Source organism: Nerophis ophidion, linkage group LG10, assembly GCF_033978795.1.
Source record: "Nerophis ophidion isolate RoL-2023_Sa linkage group LG10, RoL_Noph_v1.0, whole genome shotgun sequence".
NCBI classification, from domain to species: Eukaryota; Metazoa; Chordata; class Actinopteri; order Syngnathiformes; family Syngnathidae; genus Nerophis; species Nerophis ophidion.
In genome coordinates, this window is record NC_084620.1 from 21278141 (window position 1) to 21303712 (window position 25572).

The window sequence follows — 25572 nt, forward strand, 5'->3', positions numbered from 1 at the left end:
AATATTTGCAATGATTTGATATTGAGTGGCTTATTGTGACTTGATTTCTATTGGCCCTAATGAGGCATGTTGAAGAAATAAGATATAAATTAGTGTAATATGATATTACACTAACTTAATTTGCCACCTATGGCATGTATTGTGTATGTGTAAATGTAGAATGACTTTTAAACTTTTGTATTTATATAGGTTTTCTATAACTTTATGTATACACATAAACACAATATATATGTATATTTAATATACACTATATTGCCAAAAGTATTTGGCCACCCATCCAAATGATGAGAATCAGGTGTCCTAATCACTTGGCCCGGACACAGGTGTATAAAATCAAGCACTTAGGCATGGAGACTGTTTCTACAAATATTTGTGAAAGAATGGGCCGCTCTCAGGAGCTCAGTGATTTCCAGCGTGGAACTGCTATAGGATGCCACCTGTGCAACAAATCCAGTTGTGAAATTTCCTCGCTCCTAAATATTCCAAAGTCAACTGCATGCTTTATTATAAGAAAAGTAAAGAGTTTGGGAAAAACAGCAAGTCAGCCACCAAGTGGTAGGCCACGTAAACTGACAGAGAGAGGTCAGCGGATGATGAAGCGCATAGAGCAAAGACTTTCTGCACAGTCGGTTGCTACAGAGCACCAAACTTCATGTGACCTTCCAATTAGCCCACGTGCAATACACAGAGAGATTCATGAAATGGGTTTCAGGAGTTGGGCTTGGCTCCTTTGTTCCAGTGAAAGGAACTTTGAATGCTCCAGGATACCAAAATATTTTGGACAATTCCATGCTCCCAACCTTGTGGGAACAGTTTGGAGCGGGCCCCTTCCTCTTCCAACATGACTGTGCACCAGTGCACAAAGCGAGGTCCATGAAGACATGGATGACAGATTCTGATGTGGATGAACTTGACTGCCCTGCACAGAGTCCTGACCTGAACCCGATAGAACACCTTTAGGATGAGTGAAAACGAAGACTGATCTGAAAAGTAAGATTTTTGATCCATTGCACCCCTAGTATATATATATATATATATATATATATATATATACATATATATATATATATACATATATATATGTATACATATATATGTATATATATATAGATATATATATATAGATGTATAGCTATATATAGAGATATACAGCTATATATAAATCCATATGTGTGTGTGTATATATATATATATATATATATATATATATATATATATATACATACACATAAATATATACATATTTATATATACATCTATATAGATACATATATAGAGGTGTATATTTCTAAATTATCTATCTATCTATCTATCTATCTATCTATCTATCTATCTATCTATCATCTATCTATCTATCTATATCTACCTACATTGTATATCTATGTGTCTGTATATGTATATGTCTATATCTATAGAGATGTAATATGTATATTTAAATATGTATATATGGTTGTGTATGTATGTATATGTATGTCTATATGTATATATTTATCTGTATCTATCCATCCATCTATCTATCTATGTATCTCTCTATCTATCTATCCATCCATCCATCCATCCATCTATCTATCTATACACACACACACACACACACACACACACACACACACACACACACACACACACACACACACACACACACACACACTTTTAGTGTGTACATGTATATATATATATATATATACACACACACACACGCAGTAAATGTGTGTGTATGTATATATATATATATATATACATACATATGTGTGTTTGTGTGTATATATACATATATATATATATATATATATATATATACATACATATGTGTGTTTGTGTGTATATATACACACACACACACACACACACACACACACACACACACACACACCCTTGGTTTACACTGTAAAATGTCCTACCGTTTCTTGTTGTCATTTTCCCATCCGGCAATGCTGTTGCATGGTCAAAGATGCCATGCTTGTTTAAGTCAGTGTATTGTGATGTCATTGTAAATATATATTTCTTTATTAGGACCGTGTGAAACAGTGCTGAGTCATCATCAAGCAGTTATCAAAGGCACATATGGGAAAAAAGAAAAGTACAAAAAGTAATACAGTAATAAAGCATTGAATGTTTGTATAACAATAATAAGAATAATAAAGGGCATATAAGGAATTTAGACATATTCCTTATTGCTGCTCCCAGGCCCGGAGCGAGAGCTGGCCATAGACGGGTACTTGGACGATTGCTTCTTTCGCGGACAGGAGGCAGCCAACATGGCGCCGCCCAGGACGTCCAGAAGCGAGCCGCCCCATGCAATGAAGATGGCGGCGCCAAACTCAAACCTGTGAAAACGATACGGTGAATTATCATCTGTGTTATTTTCACACCTTAAAAAACAATAAGTGGTCCTATGGGCTTACTTTGTGTTGACGGGGGTGTAGGGGTTGTAGAAGGCCCGGATCACGTTGTGAGCGAACCAGGAGCACGCCACGATGGCACACAGGCCTGCAAAGTAGGGACAGCCGTTTTAGGTTTATTGGGTTTTTTTGGTCAGTGGGAATCTAAGTCTGACACAGTGAAGTCTCTCAGTCATGTGACCCCGAGAGGCCCGGGGGTCAAACTACCTCACACCCACTAAAGGGTTCAGAAAGGATCTTGAAAGTTTTTGACACAGGATTGCAACTTTAGAAGTTTTTTTTTTTTTTAATGTGAACTAATAATCTGCTTTTCTTGTATTGTGTTAAGGTCACCAAACGTTAACCCTTTGGACCCCAGACTAGGAGTCAGCGCCGCGGTGATACATACTTTTGTGTCTGCCTTTTTTATTTTTTGTTTTTCAGTCCAACATGTGCAACTAACTGTACACTTACTTTTTCATTTCGGACATAGTGGTTCTAAACTAAAACACTTGATGTAGCCCGTGAAAAGCCTGGAAATTATGTTTGTCAATATACAGTGGTTCTTAATTTTTCTTTAATAAATGGATTTGTTCACTCCATATTGTTTAAATTAACATACTATAAGATATTCCAAACATTTTTAGTTGAAAAAAAAACAAAAAAACCTAAAAAATACCTCCTATTACAAAGCAATCCCTCAATTTGTATGCAAATAAATAGTTACACATAAATTGGCCCTAGTGTGTGAATGTGAGTGTGAATGTTGTATGTCTATCTGTGCTGGCCCTGTGATTCGGTGGTGACTTGTCCAAGGTGTACCCCAACTTACGCCCGAATGCAGCTGAGATAGGCTCCAGCAACACCCCGCGACCCGGAAAGGGACAAGCGGTAGGAAATGGATGGATGAATGGATAATAAAATACATGAAATTAAACAATGGATGTCCGCTAACTTTTTGCAACTCAATGCCAAAAAAACGGAAATGCTGATTATCGGTCCTGCTAGACACCAACCTCTATTTAATAATACATCTTTAACATTTGACAACCAAACAATTAAACAAGGCGACTCGATAAAAAATCTGGGTATTATCTTCGACCTAACTCTCTCCTTTGAGTCACACATTAAAAGCGTTAATAAAACGGCCTTCTTTCATCTCTGTAATATCGCTAAAATTCGCTCCATTTTGTCCACTAACAACGCTGAGATCATTATCCATGCGTTTGTTACGTCTCGCCTCGATTACTGTAACGTATAATTTTTGGGTCTCCCCATATCTAGCATTAAACGATTACAGTTGGTACAAAATGCGGCTGTTAGACTTTTGACAAGAACAAGAAAGTTTGATCACATTACGCCTGTACTGGCTCACCTGCACTGGCTTCCTGTGCACTTAAGATGTGACTTTAAGGTTTTACTACTTACGTATAAAATACTACACGGTCTAGCTCTAGCCTATCTTGCCGATTGTATTGTACCATATGTCCCGGCAAGAAATCTGCGTTCAAAGGACTCCGGCTTATTAGTGATTCACAGAGCCCAAAAAAAGTCTGCGAGCTGTAGAGCGTTTTCCGTTCGGGCTCCAATACTCTGGAATGTCCTCCTCGTAACAGTTTGAGATGCTACCTCAGTAGAAGCATTTAAGTCTCACCTTAAAACTCATTTGTATACTCTAGCCTTTAAAAAGACTCCCTTTTTAGACCAGTTGATCTGCCGTTTCTTTTCTTTTTTTCCTCTGTCCCACTCTCCCTTGTGTCCGGTGGCCATGGATGAAGTACTAGCTATCCAGAGTCGGGACCCAGGATGGACCGCTCGCCTATGTATCGGCTGGGGACATCTCTGCGCTGCTGATCCGTCTCCGTTTGGGATGGTTTCCTGTTGGCTCCACTATGGACGGGACTCTCTCTAATGTGTTGGATCCACTTTGGACTGGACTCTCACGGCTGTGTTAGATCTATTATGGATTGAACTTTCACAGTATCATGTTAGACCCGCTCGACAGCCATTGCTTTCGGTTTCCCTAGAGGGGGGGGGGGATTACCCACATATGCGGTCCTCTCCAAGGTTTCTCATAGTCATCATTGGGTGTGAGTTTTCCTTGCCCTTATGTGGGCTCTACCGAGGATGTCGTTGTGGTTTGTGTTGTGGTTTGTGCAGCCCTTTGAGACACTAGTGATTTACGGCTGTATAAATAACCATTGATTGATTGATTGATATGTTATTGTGTAATAGTAATAATGAGGGCATAACATATTTATATTCACAGCCATGTTTGGGCAGCTGTATCTGCAATGTGTAGCTCAATAAGAATTAGTTTGACACCCCTGATCTAAAATTACATGAAACTTAACATATGAGTAGGGAAATATTAATTTTTTTTCTCATTCCTTAGAAGGCAAATATAAAATGTATACAGTAGTCCCTTGCCAAACCACGCTTCAAATATTGCAGTTTAAAAACTTCCCTAAAACATAAAATTGCTTAATCAACTAAAAATATATGAATACTACAGTGGTTTTGTATTGGCTACTAGATGTGTCCCAACCAGTCATAGCACACTGTTCAGTGTCGTGGCCAGTAATTGGCCAGCATTACTATATCGGATTAAAAGAGTGTTGAGGTGACTCGATAGTGTTATTTCATGCCTCGAGGGCTCTCATAATGGTACAGTATTTATTTAGAGGGTAATAAACATTTTTGGTAATGCCCTAGCTATGAAAATATTCAATTTATAATGAATGATTCCTACTTTACGGCAACGTAGTCCACTAGATAGCAGTGTTGGCTTTCCTTTCACTCTCTTCCTGTCACGCGGGAAGCACATTGTGATGCGGGATTTAGTTCTCCCCAGGGATGCAAAGGACACTCCGGACGAAATGGTAAAGGTAAGATGATTTAATAACTGATACACAATACTGAACAGACAGAAATTAACAAAAGAACAACGTGCCCAACGCACGGGAAGCTAAGGTAATACTTAGCACAGAGACTAGAACCAGATACATCAATGTGACTGCTTACCGCAAACAATGGACCAAGACCGACTGACGGGAGAAGGCAGGCTTAAATAAGAAAATAATTACAAGACAGGTGCGCGTCAGGAGCAAGCGGCAGGTGAAAACAATTAGTAGCTATGGTAACAAACAGAGGCGTACAAACCGGAACCGAAAGAGTCCAAAACAAACAGAAAACATAAAAAGACTCAAAAACCTAAATCAAAAAATGATCCGGGCAGCGGATCATAACACTTCCTCGGCAACTAAACGCCTCAACAGCTTTTGATTGATTGATGACAATGTTTTATTAGTATTTATTTATATATATGTACCTATATATGTATATATTTTTTTTTTTACCAACAATAGAAAGCTACTGTCATGTTTCTTTGACTGGTTATTATGTGAGTACAAATGATCATAAGTTAGTTTTTACTTTACCATTTACAGTCCACAATTGAAATACACTGTTTCAGTTTCCAAGCAGCCAATTTTTCAAGGCCTTATGTATTAAACAATGCTTTTTTGGCTAGTTCCCTTATGTGTACAGGAATTGTGTTCCATGTTTGACGAGCTCGATAGAAAAATGAGAATTCCCAAACACAGTTTTTCTAAACGGCACCAATAAATCCTCTCTGGAACCAAACCTTATGGTCCTGTTGGCCTTCCTCTTCACTTTTGAGAGGAGGTGGTGCGAGGTCATTAAGCATTTTAACAGAATCAGCATACTTAATTAAGTTTTGCCATTTGGGTAGATTGTATTTCTCGAGTATTCTGCAATGATGATACTTCTTTTATTTAGTACTTTTAACGCTTTTTTATTAATAACTTCCACCAATTTCAGTGTGGATTTATTTGTCAGTTTCCAGTTTTTGATACAGTAATTTGAATGTAGCATTATCATTGAATTAAAATACAATTTTGCGGAGTTTGTTGTCAAATTATTTCTTACATACCTGAAATTTGATATGTTTAATTTGATTTTATTCACAGTTTTTGTTTAAACTTCTGCTTAGAGGAAAACTGTAAATCCAGCACAACTCGTAAAGACAGGGCACTTCATATGACATTTTACAATTAAAGATATTGCCTGAATTCTATAACGTGTCTTCTTTCTGGAAGTAAAAACAAAAACAATGGTCAACTAAGCCAAGATGGATGTTGTGCAGCAAGCAGCGAGCAAACTGAGTACACAAGGGGCCTAGATCTTCCTGCAAAAAGCAGATACGAGCAAAAAAATCAAATTATGCAATGGAATAGACCCCTATACATTATCAAAAGATTTGTAGAGTGAAGTGAATTCTATTTATATTGTGCCTCTCTCTAACGACTCAAAGCACTTTACATAGTGGAACCCATTATCTAAGTTACATTTAAACCAGTCTGGCTTGCACTGGGAGCAGCTGGGTAAAGTGTCTTGCCCAAAGACACAACAGCAGTGACTAGGATGGGGGAAACGGGAATCGAACCAGGAACCTTCAATTTGCTGGCAACACTGCTCTACAAACCTTAGCAACGCCGCACCACGAGTGATATCAAGTATTATCTATCGGTGGGGCTCCCAGACTTATCGAACTACCTTGTGCTCCAGACATCATTCTACACCAGGGGTTCTTAACCCTTTTGACCTTGGGGCCCAACTTTTCCAGGACAGAGGGGCACGGGTTCCCCTCAAATACTAACATAGAATTTCTAATTTTAGTCATATTTAGAATGGATTCAATAATTACCGTATATCTAACTTACTTAGAGTTTAACAGGATAAACGTTGTCAAATGATATGAAAGCATGTATTAATCACAACACATGGCTAAAATAAATACGTGTGAACCTAATTGATAATAAATAATAATATCGCATGTATCTGTTTCTTAAATAAACTAAACTAAACCTTAAGGGCAAATGAAAATACAGTTTTGTCCCTTTGGTCATCATTTTTGTGCTTAAGTAATTTTTATATGACTTTAGCGCCAGACTTCTTCGATTTGTGCAATATTGTCATTACTGCCATAAGTGGTTGAAACGTGTATTACAACTGATTACCGCTGCTTCCCATACAGGCAACAATTGAGAAGCAGATTTTTTTTGACGGCCCAGCAAAGGTTAAGAAACACTCTTCTCCACAACAAAACAGATGGGAACCTGGAAACGCATGGAGATATACAACTTCTTTGTGTGTGGTTGGGGGTCAAGGAAATTAGTTTCAGGATTCTCCCAGATAAATATGCATCGTTTTTGCTCAGGTAAGGTTGAATTTCATGATTTTTCGTATATACTGCCATGGTTGTTGCTGTTGCACGCACCGTTTACGAGTAATTTGTTTTCCCTCATTTTTACCAAAATGTAACTATAGATGTCAACATTGTGTATGTGCTCAAAGCAGCATTTATGATTGTGGCCTTTGGTGAAAGCTTGACTCTTGAAGGTTTTGCTTTCTTTATTTAGACTCGTAGAGTTGGTGCTTTTCAAAACACTCGCGGCAAATGTGTGTTTAAGGAATACAAATAATATTAAGAAAATACTTCAATTTTAATGAAACCCTTGACAAAGTGATCACTTCCAACTCATACATACTTTGGCTCTGCTCCCTTGGACTGGAGAGTGCGTGACTTTTCTTAATGTTTTTGTAAAATTGTGCACCCTTCCGAAGAAGAACTCTGAAGAAAAACGTTTATCCTTTTGCATGATTTAAATGATTCGTACAGCCGAAAACAATGTAAGCATAGGGCTTTTTTCTTTGAGAAAGGCTAGATGGTGTCTAGTACCCATTGAGAACAGACGCTGGCTTGACCACCACGCATATCGAATGAGCCGGACTGGACATCATGTAAAATCAAGCAATTACTAGCCACTCCGTGCTCCCAATATAGCATGGCCCATACGATACAGGGAGGAAGAAGACGGCACAGAATGCAGGGACGTTGTTTATCTCTATTTATTTCTATACGATATTATGAAGTGTGAACACTAATCCAAAATGTGTATGGTGTTACTAAGTGTAGCGATTAGCTGAGTGTTACCATGAGTGTTGTCCAAGGGGGCAAGGCAAGCTTGGAGATCCAGAGACAGGCAGGAAGGGCAAGAGCGAGGCATCAAAGTCTGTGTCCAGGCTGGAGGTTAAACTCCAAAGAGAAAGCCAGGGGAACCAGAGGGAAGACGGAGAGACGAGACACACCGCTCGTAACGAGGAAACGAAGGAATGCTGTGTACGGGAACAGGTAGCTACGTTCTGGCCTAAAACACAGGTTTGCTCTGGCTTAAGAAGCCCAGGGAGCTAATCAGCAACAGGTGTGTTGAGTGCTGAATGATTGCGGATTGAATGCAGCCACCTGCTGCAGTCGGAGTGTCGCACGCAGGTGCACGCTTGGAGGTGCACTCAGCGCAGCGCACACATGAATGCGCGCTGGTGTGCGCCCGGGCCGTGACGAAGGCAAGGCAATATTATTTATAGTATACAGTATTTAGTGAGGAAGGTTTATGAATGCATTGAACACGTCAAATTATCGAGTTAATTAAGATGAAATAATTACAGTCATATTTAGCGCCTAATGTTATTTTTCCGCGTTAATCTAATTTTAAATCACTAAAGTTACAACTGTATCTGTACCTGTGAGTTGCTTTGCTCTCTTCTTGTGCTTGACTAAAAGCAACAACAGATTTCTCTGGTGAGATTTAAAAAATTGATTGATTTGATTGCTTAATTACAGGCCATAATAAATCAATTGCTCTTTGCTGTCATCGCTTAACAGTACTAGTAATGCCATCCATCCATCCATTTCCTACCGCTTGTCCCTTGTGGGGTCACGGGGGTGCTGGAGCCTTTCTCAGCTGCATTTGGGCGGAAGGCGTTGTACACCCTGGACAAGTCGCCACTTCATCGCAGGGCCCACACAGATAGACAAACAACATTCACAGTAGTAATGATGTCAAAAAAGTTATTTATTTGATCTATTTACTACATCCACCCATCCATTTTCTACCGCCTGTCCCTTGTGGGGTTGCGGGGGGTGCTGGAGCCTATCTCAGCTGCATTTGGGCGGAAGGCGGCGTACACCCTGGACAAGTCGCCACCTGATCACAGGGCCAACACAGATAGACAGACAACACACACACTAATAATGATGTTAAAAAAAGGTATTCATTTGATCCATCTACTACATCCATTCGTCCATTTTCTACCGATTGTCCCTTGTAGGGTTGGGGGGGGGGGGTGCTTGAGCCTTTCTCAGCTGCATTTGGGCGGAAGGCGGCGTACACCCTGGACAAGTCGCCACGTCATCACAGGGCCAACACAGATAGACAGACAACATTCACACACTAATAATGATGTTAAAAAAAGGTATTCATTCGATCTATTTACTACATCCATCCATCCATTTTCTACCGCTTGTCCCTTGTGGGGTTGCGGGGGGTGCTGGAGCCTTTCTCAGCTTCATTAGGGCGGAAGGCCTTGTACACCCTGGACAAGTCGCCACCTCATCACAGGGCCAACACAGATAGTCAGACAACATTCACACTAGTAGTAATGTTAAAAAGTTATTTATTTGATATATTTACTACAAATAATGTATTTTTGTTCATCTACCTATACCAGGCACTTACAGCGAGGCAGAGCAATTTCTTATTATTTTTTTTCGTTCTGTCCAGGTTTTACGATCATATTTGTACATATCATATGTGCTGGTGTTGTTCTATTGTTGTTGTTGTTTTTGTTGTTATCGTTGTGTTTGCTGTGGTTGTTTTTGTCTCTCTGTCTAATCCCCCTCTTTTCCCCACAATTTCCCCCCCCGTCTTCCTTTTTTCTCTTTATGTCCCTTCCTGCTCCGGCACGGCTGCACCAAAAGATAATGTAAATACATTTGATAAATTCAAATAAGGCAACAAGAGAAGTATCCTACACCTCTCTTTTGTAAAGTAAATCTGAACAGCCGATACGGGCATCTACATCAACTATATGATTTGCCTGAGAAGCTGGACGAGGAAGAGCAATTAAATGCTCTTCCACTACATGGTAGTATGTACAGTACATGTACGGTATGTACATAATCAACCTGTGCAGTCATGGTACACTCGGTGGTGCGGTACAAGATGTTATAAATGTAAGACTTATTGGGGATACTCACCCCCCACTAGCAGGATGATGCCCCCCGTCATGGCAACGCGGGCCTTGCGGAGTTTGTCGCCACCCCCACAGGTGGTGCATTTCATGCCCATGCAGGCCACGCCCAGGCCCGCCACCGACACGATAATGCCTACGATCATCAGCGCCCTGGTGGCCTGCAAAGAGCCTGCAGAAGATGGGACACTTTAGGGCCACTTTGCACTGCAAAATGGAGGCTGTTATTCATGATGTGATGGTTGGGGCCTCAGTGTCAACTCTTCCTGGAAGAGAAACCATGGGTAACAAAACAACACGGTGTGGCGCCACACATTGAAATACGACTGTACTCCGCTCAGCTGTCTGCCCCCACCCCACCTCCCATAAAGCCATCACAGGGTGAACCTTCCTTTGTCTCGGTCCACCTAGAACCAGTCTGTGCCAGTCCTGCCCGGCCCGTCCATGCCCCGTGCACAAACAGCACCCTCCTGCAGTGAGGCCTCCATTGTGAGTTGGAACAGTCTGGAAACAGTTGTATCATTGTTGACCTACTATTTTGTTTTTCCTCACCTGGCTGGACATCAAGAGTTTAAAAAATTGTACGTACTGTACCACAATTTACCCTGCCTGTCATGCTAGCAGTGATGGGCAGTAACAAGATATGTAGCTAAGCTACATAGCTTAACTACATTTTCCAGTGGCTTGGCAGCAGCTTAGCTACTTTTTTAACAAGTAGCAATTCTTGTTGTTTAGCTACTTTTAGACCCATGTAGCTAGGTAGCTAACATCAAAGCTACAAGCTACAAAGATCCAGGCCAAAAAATATGGGGGTAATTACAATGACCTGGATGAAAAAATCCACGATGATTGGTTGGTGTTTGTATGATGAGTCACAATTGGCTTATGTTAGGGCGAAACATTACTAACTGGCCAATCAGAGGCAAGATAAGAAGGGTCATCCAAACTAGTAAGCAAAATCATAACAGTCATGCAATCATGTCACATGACAATCAGGGAGTCGGAGACAGAGGGACGCTTCAAGCTGACGACTCAAAAAAAAAAAAAAAACATACTTGAAAATATCAGAGAAATTCTTTCCCACAGATTAGATTTTTCCTTTAGTGATGAAAATGACGTGCAGGAAACCCACAATAATGTGTGTTCTTAGTCATATTTAGTCGTTTACTCTGTAAACCAAAATGATAACTGTAGTCTTCATCTAAGATGTCCAACACACATTGAGGTGAGTTGAGTTCATAAAAAGTTTTACTGCACATAACTATTACCAACTGTTCCCAAACAACATACGTGTCATTGTTTGTTTCGTCAAAATTAAGATCAGTGGTGTGCAGAGGTTGGTAGAGTAGCCAGAAAGTGTACTCAAGTAAGAGTTACTTTAGAGATTTATTACTCAAGTAAAAGTAAGGAGTAGTAATCCAAAAATTTACTTGAGTAAAAGTAAAAAGTATGTTGTGAAAAAACGACTCAAGTACTGAGTAACTGATGAGTAACCTGTTCGTTTAATGATTACGGAAACAAATAATGCACAAAAACATAAAAATAGCAATGAGCCAATTCAGAGCCAGGAATATCTCTTAAGCAACTAAAACAATAATATATATTAAATAATAATACATTAAAATTAAAAAAAAATTAAAGCAAATTGAGCCACAATAACTTAACAGCACCATAGGCTCAGTAGGCATTCATCGATTGATTGATTGATTGAAACTTGTATTAGTATATTGCACAGTACAGTACATATTGCATACAATTGACCACTGAATGGTAACACCCCAATAAGTTTTTCAACGTTAATCAATTACTTAATAAATGACCAAGTCGAGGTGATCTACCTAATATATACATATACATACACACACATAATATATATATATATATATATATATATATATATATATATATATATATATATATATATATATATTTACATACATTTATATATACAGTATATAATTTATAGTTATTTATTTTGCCGTTTTTATTGACATGTTAAAGATGTTTTAATGAATATACATGCATGTGTAACATATAGATTCCTATCTTTCATGAAGACAAGAATATAAGTTGGTGTATTACCTGATTCTGATGACTTGTATTGATTGGAATCACACAGTAGTGCTGATAATGTCCACATTTTCAAATGGAGGAGAAAAAAAGTTCCTCCTTTCTAATACCACATGAAAGTCGTTGGTTTTTGGCATCTTATTTGTTCAGTTTCCATATTCGTTTTTATACACTTTACAAGAAATACATTGGCGGCAAACTCCGTAGCTTGCTAGCTTTTTTGCGCTGCTTTCGGAGACTCTTATTTTGTTAGTGCATGCGCGATGGAGCGGCACTTTTATTGTGAAGACAGGAACTGTGCGATCAGTCTTTAGGCTTTTGACGTGAAGTACGGTTGAAATTAAAAGTGTCTTTTTTCCTTTACAGTTTTGATTGATTCATTGAAACTTTTATTAGTAGATTGCACAGTACAGTACATATTCCGTACAATTGATCACTAAATGGTAACACCCGAATAAGTTTTTCAACATGTCGGGTTCTACATGTGACGGTCACGTGACCGCCTGGTTTTGTTTGATTGGTCTAACGTCACCAGTGACTGCATTTGATTGGTGAAACGCAAGCTTGCGTATCCTACTTTGAATGTGTGTCTGACAAAATCTAATCAAACAAAGTGTGCATTAACAGATCGATAAAAACAGTAGCACGTAGCGAGCTGATTGTAGATAAATGGAGCGGAGTAAAAGTAGCGTTTCTTCTCTATAAATATTCCCAAGTAAAAGTAAAAGTATGTTGCATAAAAACTACTCTTAGAAGTACAATTTATCCCAAAAGTTACTCAAGTAGATGTAACGGAGTAAATGTAGCGCCTTACTACCCACCTCTGGTGGTGTGCCGTCAGGACTAGCAAGGCCTTCTCGGCTTAGGTACCATAAGCAGAAATCATGCCCATAATTAACGATAACATTATAAATATCTAAAAGTATTCATATTCTCTTCATGTCATATTATGTTCCTTCCAGTGCTGTCGTTTTTACTTTTAGTTTGTATACATTCAGAGTTTACCTAGTTTATGTTGCCATACTGTATGAAATCTGCCAGGGGCCTTCAGAATCAACAATGCACTGTAAGTAAACGGGGACATACATGTGATAGACAGTTGCAATTGCCAATCAAATCACAAGTTGTCGTCAGTAAGGCCTTCTAGATGGCCCAAGGTTGAACATGACTTTTATGTGTCCTGTGATTGGATACTCATCAGGACCTTTAGTGGATGAATTTGAGAACACGTAGAGTTGGAGAAAGTTGCGATAGCCAATCAGATCACAAGTTCTTGGCAGTAGCCTGATGTTAACGAGACTGTGATTGGATACTCCCTTGTTATTCCAAAGTGAGTTTTCATTCACACGTTTCAATTTAGCAGGAAGCGGGAAGTGTTGCTCCGTAACCAGACCGGCATAGCAGAGAAGGACAACAAAACTTTGGTGGCAGACATATAACCAAAGCAAAGCCATTTTCAAGAAGGATTATTAAAGAGAAACGACATCTTGTGAGACGATCGGCTCAGCTGTTCTGGCGATAAAATATGGGAATGCTTGCCATTTTCACTCTAATCAACCGACGACGAGGGGTACCAATGGCTTATCAGCGTCGAATAGGTCCTACTAATTGTGAGTATAAATATTTTATTTTTTCACTTTTAATATGTTTTTTCCAATTTTAATTTTGACACTACCACATAAGATATGTGATGCTGATGCGTTTGAATTGATTTGTAAATGTGCCAGGAAATATCCTGTTTTGTACACTGCCTATATGGTTCAATGGCCAGTAGGGCGTAAATGTGTTCCTGTATAGCATTTCTCCAGCAATGGTCATGTTGTTACATATATTATGGTATTTTGAGAGGTAATCCTTTAAGTCGGACATCGCTGAAGGCCTAGCTGGAAAACGCACGGCCCGCCACTGATGTAGTTAGATGCTGTTTGTTTTTACTGGAGGTAGAGAAAATGAATAACATTATAGGGGTGGGTCAAAGAAAAGGCAAACTAAATTCAATAGGGTGTGGGGACCCCTGGTGGTAGTTGTAAGAAGTCCCCAGCTAAATGACAGATAGTTAATAGTAATTAACCCTTATTAGGTCCATTTGTACAGTTACATTCACGTTAATTATTATACATGTGGACCCATAGATGTAAATGCCGTTAAATGTAACTTTGATGTAGCAAGTTACTTTTGCCGTGTAGTTTGGAGAGTAGCTTGCTAAAATTATTCGGGGATAGCTTCCCCTGTAGCTTAGCTGCATTTAATCGACAGCAACTTGGAGCTTAGCTTACTACATTTTCCAAGTGGCTTGCCCATCACTGCATCCTACCGTACAACCCCCAAATGGATGTCCCCACTAAACATAAAAATACTACAATAATACATCATATTAAAATACAATAGTATTAAAAATACATCCATGCATCCATCCATTTTCTACCGCTTATTCCCTTCAGGGTCTGGGGGGGGGGGGGGGGTGCTGGAGCCTATCTCAGCTACAATCGAGCGGAAGGCGGTATTCACCCTGGACAAGTCGCAACCTCATCGCAGGGCCAACACAGATAGACAGACAACATTCACACTCACATCCACACACTAGGGCCAATTTAGTGTTGCCAATCAACCTATCCCCAGGTGCATGTCTTTGGAAGTGGGAGGAAGCCGGAGTACCCGGAGGGAACCCACGCAGTCACGGGGAGAACATGCAAACTCCACACAGAAAGATCCCGAGCCCGGGATTGAACTCATAATACAAAACATTTTAAATAAATACATTGATAAATAAGTAAATAAAATGAACACTGCCTTATTCATTTAAAGTTGTCCTTCTCAATTAGTGGGGAACATGACCCCGAGGAACATGTTAACAGTGTCATACTTCAAACCTACAAACGTGCCCACTGCAGCTGTTAATCCTGACTTGAAATTGTTTTTATTCATTTTTACTTCATAGGTTGGTTTTTATTTTACATATTGTTCAACCAAGTTACTGTTTCCAATCTATTTGAGTTGCTTATTAATTATTGAGTTTATTTAATTTTATTTTTTCAGTACCAAATGGCTCAGGTTTAAAAAAAATAATTTTGTGGTTTAAATAAGAATACATCTTTTTTAAATTTCTGGCAAATTGATGCGCTTTAAATCTTTTCTATCACAGATTAAAAAACAATGTTAATAAAGGTATTGTTTGTTGACAGTTGAGATATATATTTATTTATTTTCTTTTTTTGCTATTGTTAATAAGGATACAATGTAATGCTGAGGTGCATGCGCTTATAACAATATTGTAGACAAGCGATACTATTTATAGTCGTGGCGGAAAGTGGTGGGGAGGGTGAAAATTATTTTTTTCTTCTTCGGAGGATATAACAGAATATTAATGAGAAGCAGTTACACTACTGTATCACTTCTGTATCACTTGTGTACCAGAGGTGTCTAAACTATTTCACATGGAGGGCTGCATACCGAAAAATGAAAGGATGCGAGGGCCACATCGATAAATTTTATTCAATTACTTCATCTTTCTTGCTAAATGTATTTGTTCTGTTTGTATTGACAGAAAAAAAATACATATACTGCATGCATTTGCATGTATTTTTTATTCAATTATATATGATAATCTTACAAATATTATATTTTCATACATTAAACATTTTTTTTTCGCAAAATAAGAATTAATACTCAAGTACCTGGTGGGCTTACTGTATGTATAATAACGTTGTTCATGTTAGTAATGTAGGTTGGAAAGTAGTTATAATCTGTAATAATGATGAATTAGTTTTGTGTTTACTACCAATTTAAAAAATATTAAATAGGGACGGCGTGGCGCAGTGGAATAGTGGCTGTGCGCAACCCGAGGGTCCCTGGCTCAATCCCCACCTAGTACCAACCTCGTCACGTCCGTTGTGTCCTGAGCAAGACACTTCACCCTTGCTCCTGATGGGTGCTGGTTTGCGCCTTGCATGGCAGCTCCCTCCATCAGTGTGTGAATGTGTGTGTGAATGGGTAAATGTGGAAGTAGTGTCAAAGCGCTTTGAGTACCTTGAGGGTAGAAAAGCGCTATACGAGTACAACCCATTTATCATTTATTTATTTCTATCATACATTCACAACTTTTTTTGGTAAAACAAAAATAATTATTTAATTGATTTATGATTTGAAAGCAAGTTATCAATAAAATTGCACATTGTAAAATTGACAAAAGATTTTTTGGTTAAGAAAAACTGTCTGCTGAGTCGCCAGAATTTTACTGTAAAAAAACCGTGGTAGCATTTTGCAATTTACTGTAATACACCGCAAAAACAACAACCACTGATTTTACAGTAAAAACTGGCTAATGTTGCCAGAATTTTACCATAAAGTTTTTTTTTAAATAATTTTTCCATTTACAGTAATATGCTGTAAAAAAAAAAGAACCCACCATCAGTGTGTGAATGTGTGTGTGAATGGGTAAATGTGGAAGTAGTGTCAAAGCGCTTTGAGTACCTTGAAGGTAGAAAAGCGCTATACAAGTACAACCCATTTATCATTTATTTATTTATATCGGACATCTGCTGAGTCGCCAGAATTTCACTGTAAAAAAAACCGTGGTAGCGTTTTGCCCATTTACAGTTATACACCGCAAAAACAACAACCACTGATTTTACCGTAAAACTGGCTAATGTTGCCAGAATTTTACCATAAAAAACAATGTTATCATTTTTCCATTTACAGTAATATGCTGTAAAAACCCACCGTCTATTCTAAAATAAAATTATGGTGACCGAACTGTCAATCTGTGTAAAAAAAAGATAACACGTCCAAAATGCATATGCAACTGTATAATAATATCACAAGGTGAATCCTTATACTTCTATATTAATTTATTACTCATTGTTACAAGCAACCTTCTGAGGGGAGCCAGAACTGCGATGTGGCCCTCAGTTAAAACGCGTTTGAGGCCCCTGTCCTAAGCTTTGTAAACAAAACATCCACATATTACCTTTAGGTTACAGGTGATGAAGCTTATCAGTGTACCGTCTGATAATACAGCTCATTAATATTGATTTTATTTTACTTTTACAATGTGCATAGGGCAATAAAAAACAAGCTGCGGGCAAATAAAACGGCCTGTGATTCTACATGTAAACCGTGATAAATATATATGATTGAGTGTAACTACTACTAACATTGCTACTACTACTACTACTTTATTTTGCACAAAGCTCTTATTTAGCATATTAATCTATTATGTAGGTGTCTCTAATGTTGTGAGTGGTGCGCACATGACCACTAAAAGCACCCTCCCGTGGTCGTGTGCTGAAAAATGCTCACAACGGAAAACAAGTCCATTATGAAGGAGTATCCAAAGTTTTTCAGAAGAAGTAAAGGCCACATTGATACATTTTGTGCATAAAAGTTACTAAAATCCAGTGTAAGTAATTATGGGCTGAGCTATCCAAAGAAGAAGAAAACATCCACATTATAGCTTTGTGTAATGGTGGCCTAATAATGGGTTTTGTTTATTTTTACAATTGATAAACCTTGCCGATGTAAGCCAAGACATGCTGAGCTCTCAACTTCATGTCATAGCTAACATATGTAACATTGTTTTGGCTTGATTTTGTAAATATGCTACTGGGCAATAAAAATGAGACGCCTGCCTTGATGAAACAGGACATTGAAAACAAGCTTGCATGTATTATTATTATTATTATCATTTCTGTATGAAGACGTACTGTCCAGCTGCAGGATGGAGTCGTAGATCTTGCACTGGAGCTGCCCGGTGCTTTGGAAGGCGCAGGACATCCACAGTCCCTGGTACATGGCCACAGCCGTGATGATGTTGTCTCCGATGTAGGCTGACATCTTCCACTGGGGCAGAATGGTGCCGATGATCAGCGCCACGATGCCAATCAGAGACATGAAGAAGCCCAAAAGCTGAATACCAGAGTTGGCCATTTTTCTTTAAAAAAAATAAATAAATAAAAACTTTGTCCAAAATGTATTGATGCTCCTGAAAGTGTGTTGGAGCTCTATGCAAAACACCCTTGGGAGTGTATGTGTGTGTGTGTGCTCTGAGGGGTCTTCTTGGGGATGGGCATGTAAGATGTGGGTGGGTGTTGTTGTCATATGTGCTGGGAAATGTTCCCTCCATTTCCAAGCAAACAGGTTGCCACTGGAATCCTTTTTTTTTTTTTTGTCAACCATATACTCCGCACAAATGTTCACGTCCTCATGAGGCATTTCTCAGTGTTTGTCTTTGCATACTTCCTATGACTGTATGTGTGCTGACCTAGATCAGTGTTTTCCCACGCGGACCACTAATTAAAGGAATTACAGCATATCTCCAGGCCAGTGATATGCTAATGAGGGGGCATGGACAGCTATGTCATTAGCGGATGTTTATATCAGCAAAGTTTCAAAGTTTTGGCCTTTGTGCAAAATTGATGCAAGAAGTCACCATTTGTCTTTGAGGACAACAATGCACTGAATTGACAAAAGTAATGAAGGAGGACTTGAAAAAGAAAAAACTTTCAGTCTTTAGGGGTTTCCAAACTTTTGGGGGTGGGAAGTCAATGTGTAAGCATCATGTGAGCGTCATACAATATCACGATGATATTGATAAAAACAAGTTGGTCACTATATTCAGTTAATCATCGTATGTAAATTAGGATGTCCTGATCAACATTTTTGGCCTTCCGATTCTGATCCAATTTTTTGCGTCAGATCTGATCCCATTTTGAGTCCCCGTACAATAATTTTTATAGCAAGCAACTATAAAGTAAACACATTTTTATAAAGCTTATTGTGACGATCTGTCACTTTATTTCTGTTGGTTTTCCTTGTTTTTGTATCTACTTCCCGTCAGTTCTCTGACACCCCTTCTTAACTGTCTATGCGACGTCAAGGCTTGGTTAGCCCAGAATTTTTTAATAATGAATGATGGAAAAACGGAAATTTTAGTTTTTGGTCCGGCCCTCACTGACTTGGGACCATTGCAAAATTATGTGCGTCCCAAAGTCACCAGCCTTGGCGTCACTATAGACAGCGATTTTAAACTAGACAAACAAGTCAATGGCGTTTTAAAATCGTGTTTTTATCACCTTCGTCTTTTAGTAAAGGTTAAACCGTTTTTATCTTTAAACCTTTTTGAACAAGTCGTGCATGCTTTTATTTCAAGTCGCCAGGACTACTGCAATGCACTTTATGCTGGCATTAGCCAAAAAGCTCTCTCCCGGTTGCAGTTAGTCCAGAACGCGGCAGCACGGCTTTTAACAGGGACCAGGAAACGCCAGCATATAACCCCAATTCTTCAGAGTTTGCACTGGCTCCCTGTTCATTTTGGAATTGATTTTAAAACATTGCTGTTTGTTTTTAAATCTTTACATGGACTGGCACCTCAATATATCTCGGACCTCATCCAATTTTACATTCCTGCGCGCGCTCTGAGGTCCGAGAGCCATCCGCAGCTTGTGGTGCCCAAGACCAGACTTAAGACCAGGGGAGACAGGGCCTTCTCTGTGGTCGGTCCTAAGCTCTGGAACACTCTGCCCCTCCATGTTCAAACTGCTTCCCCAGTGGAGTGTTTTAAGTCTCGTCTAAAGACCCACTTTTATTCTTTGGCTTTAAACACTACGTGAGTTGTGTGGTCCTCTGTCCTCTGTTGTCCTCTGTCTTTTTTATACACTTTGATTTCTATTTTACTGTTTTAATTGATTTTACCCTTTAAAATAATTTTTAATCATATTTGTTTTTATATTGTTTTTTTTTATATTGGTTTTATATTTATTTATTTTTTGTTTTTATTCAGTCATTGGTGGAGCATAATATTGTTTTTTTGATATTGTTTTTAACATGGCTGTGCAGCACTTGGGAAACATTATTGTTGTTTAAATGTGCTATATAAATAAAGTGGATTGGATTGGATTGGATTATTTTGTCATATTTCCTGTTTGTTCCAAGGAGCACTGTTTTCTCCTCTCCTGCCGATGATTGGCAGCCGGTCCACACCTTGCTGCCCTCCATGATGTTCCTCCTGGCCTCCTGTTGGGACTTGGCGCGGGACTTGTCTTTTTCCCTCCTCCTGGCCCCCTTCTGCCCGTCCCTGGTTTTCGCACCGAGGGACATCGAAAAACAGCAGCTCCTTCGCCCAGTGGTGGACGGCGTCTGGCATCCGCCAAGTGGAGGGGGGGCTACTACCGGCAGCGGTGCAGCCAAGCACACGCCGCTGTCATCCCAGCCATCGTCTCTTCTCACGGCGCCGCCACCTTCATCTTCTCTGGCGCGCCTCCGCACTGCGCGGACATCTTCCGCGTCACAGGTGGGACTCTGCACGGTGCCGCCATCTTCATCGTCGGCAGTGGATCCGCCGACGACGCCAGCTGCGCGACCTCCTCCTCGACCTCCTCCTCGATCTCCTGCGCAACCTCCTCCTCGTCTGCCTCTGATGTGGCCGTTCCGTGGTCGCCCAATTCGCCAGTTGCAGCGGCGTTCAACGCGTCGCCGCCACCTGATTCTCCCTCGCTGACTGCGGGGACACTAGGTTTGGCGATCCTCCACCAAGTCCTCCCTCCGCCCTCCCTTCACTTTTGCACTTTATTCCGTACGTGTTTCAAGGGAATATCTGGAATTTGTTCCATCCATCCATCCATCCATCCATCCATCCATTTTCTACCGCTTATTCCTTTTTGGGGTTGCGGGGGGCGCTGGTGCCTATCTCAGCTACAACTGGGCGGAAGGCGGTGTACACCCTGGACAAGTCGCCCCTCATCGCAGGGCCAACACAGATAGACAGACAACATTCACACTCACATTCACACACTAGGGACCATTTAGTGTTGCCAATCAACCTATCCCCAGGTGCATGTCTTTACTTCCTGTCAGTGCTCTTATTTTGTCATATTTCCTGTTTGTTCCGCGGAACACTGTTTTCTCCTCTCCTGCCATTGATTGGCAGCCGGTCCACACCGGCTGCCAATCAACATATGTCTATTTCTGTTTTCACTCGAGCACTCCTCAGTGCTCGAAGATAATTATATGTTTGGAACTTCTGTTGGCAAGACTGCTTCATGTTTCTTTGTTTGATGATAATTAAAGTCATCTTACCTGCTCTCAGCTCTCCTGGTTCTTGCATCTCGGGGTAACAGAACAGCAGTCATGTGTTTCCCTGACACTTATCGTAATAAATATTTTTGTAAATCAGTGGATTTGTGGTATTGAATACTATACAATTTTTTCCCCTTTTCACCTTCCACCGTCAATTTTTTTTAAACCGGCCCTTGAGCTGTCTGGAAATATTTTTCATTATTTTATGCAGACAAGAATACAAGTTTGTGTACTACCTGATTCTGATGACTTGCATTGATTGGAATCAAACACATTTCATAGTAGTGCTGACAACTTCCACATTTTTGATTTTACATTGTGGAGAACAAAAAGAATCCTCCTTTCTGTCCAATACATATTGAAGTGGTTAGTTTTTGAAATCTTATTTGTCGAGCTTCCATATTCGTTTTTATACACTTTACAAGGGATACATTGAGGATTGATTATTGTTTTGGACCGTTGACATGCACGACTGCTCATCGTTCTCCTGGTTCCTGCATCTTGGGGTCACAACTACTGCAGCCATGCGGGTTCCTGACATTATTAACATTTAAGGAAACAACTCTCCTTGTCTCCCACCATGGTTACAGTGAAGCCAAGTGCTACATACGCTTCATCATATTCTGGTATGGCAAAAAAAACATGTTCCCCGCTGTTCTCCCTGCATAGAGTTAGATTTAGACTTAGACAAACTTGTATAATCCACAAGGGCAATTGTTCCACACAGTAGTTCAGTTACAGAGGATGGAAAGTGTAAGGATAGCAGGTACAATGTAGACTAAAATGTACCGTAGTAGCAATAAAAAATATTACATATATGTAATATTTACATATTATGTATACAGTAAGTATATGATTTATACTGATATATTTGTAAATATGTACAATATCTAACAATTACCATGTACAATATTACAGTATATGTAACAGCTGCAGCATAAAATAGAGAGTACATCCAGCAGAAAATAGACATTATAAACAAAGAGAGGTAACTGACATAGAAGCGGTCAGTTAATAGACAGATATCATCTAGTACTGTATGGGAAGTGATTATACAGCTGGATGGAGTGCGGAATGAAGGAGTTCTTGAATCGAACACAGTGGGAACGAACCTGAAGGAGCCTGTTGGGAGTATGAGCTTCGCTGTCCCTCAATTGTTTGGTGAAGTGGGTGGGCAGGATTGTCCATGGTGGCAAGCTGTTTGTCCAGTGTCCTCCTGTCCCTCACTGACACAAACGCCTCCAACTGCGTGCCAATAGTTTGGCCAGCCGGTTTGTCAATTCGGTTTAAGTCCCTTTTGCTGGTGCTGCTCCAACAACAAACCACTGCAAAGTACAGGGCACTGGCCACAACAGACTGATAAAAGATCTCCAACAGGTTACTGCACACATTCAAGGACCTAAGCACCACTATTTGAAGTCTGCGGGCTGTAGAATGTTTTCTATTCAGGCTCCAGTTCTCTGGAATGCCCTCCCGGTAACAGTTAAAAATGCCACCTCAGTAGAAGCATTTAAATCCCATCTTAAAAGTAATTTGTATATTCTAGCCTTTAAATAGATCCCCCTTTTAGACCAGTTGATCTGCCGTTTCTTTTCTTTTCTTCACTTCCCCCCTCTCCCTCATGGAGGGGTGGGGGAGACAGGTTCGGTGGCCATGGATGAAGTACTGGCTGTCCAGAGTCGGGACCCGGGGTGGACCGCTCGCCTGTGCATCGGTTGGGGACATCTCAGCGCTGCTGACCTGTCTTCGCTCGGAATGGTACCCTGCTGGCCCCACTATGGACTGGACTCTCACTATTATGTTAGAACCACTATGGACTGGACTTTCACAATATTATGCTAGATCCACTCGACGTCCATTGCACCGGTCGCCCTAGATGGGGGGGATCAACACATCTGTGGTCCTCTCCAAGGTTTCTCATGGTCATCCCACTGGGTTGAGTTTTTCCTTGCCCTGATGTGGGATCCGAACCGATTATGGCGTTGTGGCTTGTGCAGCCCTTTGAGACAATTGTGATTTAGGGCTATATAAATAAACATTGATTGATTTATTGAGAAGGACTGGATTAATAGAACACAAAAATAAAGCCAAATATTCAACAACAATTTACTGAAAGGAAAAAACAGTCAGCCTTTGTGCCCTGAGGGTTAATAAGCGACCTTCTAGGCCAAAAATGTCCTCGGGCCGGCCGTTTGACATGAAACACATAAAAAAGGCCTTTATAGACGTGGTTTTATGCCGCTAACTTTCACACCGGACAGGGAAAATGAGAGAGGAAGTACTGAGCATTGTGCCCAAAGTAGACAATCCGGCAGGTGATGGGATGGAGCATGCTCACCTCCACCCCTGCACCCTAGATGGATTAAGCAGATATTACAGTGTCTGCCATCAGCTTATTTTTTTGACTTGTGCTGAACTTTTGTCTCTTGTCGCCTCGACAAACGCTTCCTTGTTGCCCAAGACCCCCCTTCGCTTTGATAGCAAGGATGAAGGCATGAAGGTTGTGTGTTGCTGTGGACAGTCCTCGGCGCCTTCCAGTGTCGTCTCCGTTGGTAACCTAATTTATATGATGTCCTCTTGGCTCGCACACAAGACAAAAATTGCACTTTAAAGCCGCCCCCGTCCTTCCTTCTTCTTGCACTTCACTTTTCCTTTCTTTATTACAGCAGTAAACACACATTTGTCTCGCTGCTTAAGGCTTAAGCAAAAGGGGGTCGGGGGGAAGCTAAATCAGCCAAAAGAGGAGCACTGACTGCATTCTCTCAGGGGGATTTTTACCCCCTCACATTTCTGAGGCCTCCTCCTGGGCTGAAGTGCGCGAGAGGGAGGGTGACTCAGGTGATTGAAGTCCCACGAGTGCCCCCCCCAGGATGTAGATACAGCACCCACGCACGGCTTTTCCCTGAAAAGCTTAAATCTGCACAAACGGGGGGGAAGGCGCCCTTTTGCTTCACGCTCGATGTCACCCTCTTATGCAACTTTAGTGTTGAATCAGCGACCGGTGGACTGTGGTCCTCCTGAAGACAGAGCAAGGCCTTCTTTCCTCTTGGACTGTAAAAAAGAAAATCTAGGTGCACCACAGTTTCTCTCTGCCGCTGCACATCAGCGAGCAGGAAAACAGCTGATGACATCACACTCTGTGGAAGCCAATTATTGTCCCGGAGTGTTTTTTTTGTGTGTGCCAAAAAGGAAGCTACTGTGTCTTAAAGTGTTTAATTTGTGTTATTGTAAATAAATGAAAGTGCAGAGGTGATTTATAATTGCTTGTGCCACCTAGAAATGTAAAAAACTAACAAAACGCAGCATTTTTGTTCTCTGTAAAACTTTATCATTAATAGCAATCAATCAATCAATCAATCAGTGTTTACTTATATAGCCCTAAATCACGAGTGTCTCAAAGGGCTGCACAAGCCACAACGACATCCTCGGCTCATATCCCACATCAGGGCAAGAAAAAAGTAAACCTAATGGGATGACAATGAGAAACCTTGCTGGGCGACCGGTGCAATAGACGTCGAGGGGTTCTAGCATAATATTGTGAGAGTCCAGTCCATAGTGTGGCTAGCAGGAGATCGTCTTGAGTAGAGACAGGTCAGCAGCGCAGAGACGTCCCCAACTGATGCACAGATGATTGGTCCACCCTGGGTCTCCACTTTGGACAGCTAGCCCGTCATCTGTGGTCACCGAATCTGTGCCTTCGTGGAGAGGGGGGCAGGGCAGAAAAGAAACAACAGATCAACTGGTCTAAAAGGGGGGTCTAATTAAAGGGTAGAGTATACAAATGAGTTTTAAGGTGGGACTTAAATGCTCCTACTGAGGTAGCATCTCGAACCGTTACCGGGAGGGCATTCCAGAGTACTGGAGCCCGAACGGAAAACGCTCAATAGCCCGCAGACTTTTTTTGGGCTTTGGGAATCACTAATAAACCGGAGTTCTC

General features: G+C 40.5%; 1 protein-coding gene across 1 annotated transcript; it reads right to left on the bottom strand.

Moving 5' to 3' along the window:
- Nucleotides 1-1988: 1988 nt before the first annotated feature.
- On the bottom strand, nucleotides 1989-18610 carry LOC133559861 (claudin-7-A). Its single transcript, XM_061911875.1, has 4 exons — nucleotides 18266-18610; nucleotides 10501-10665; nucleotides 2403-2487; nucleotides 1989-2324 (listed from the first exon to the last, which is right to left on the bottom strand). Exons 1-4 carry the CDS (start codon nucleotides 18486-18488, stop codon nucleotides 2156-2158), a joined length of 642 nt encoding a protein of 213 aa, XP_061767859.1. The 5' UTR covers nucleotides 18489-18610; the 3' UTR covers nucleotides 1989-2155.
- Nucleotides 18611-25572: the final 6962 nt, after the last annotated feature.

Excerpts from the sequence above, each read along its gene's own strand:
- LOC133559861 (XM_061911875.1), bottom strand. The coding sequence starts at position 18,488 with ATGGCCAACTCTGGTATTCAGCTTTTGGGCTTCTTCATGTCTCTGATT. Across the intron at positions 2,488-10,500 it reads CATCATCCTGCTAGTGGGGG|GCCTGTGTGCCATCGTGGCG; the intron begins GTGAGTATCCCC and ends CCTACTTTGCAG. Across the intron at positions 2,325-2,402 it reads TACACCCCCGTCAACACAAA|GTTTGAGTTTGGCGCCGCCA; the intron begins GTAAGCCCATAG and ends TCGTTTTCACAG.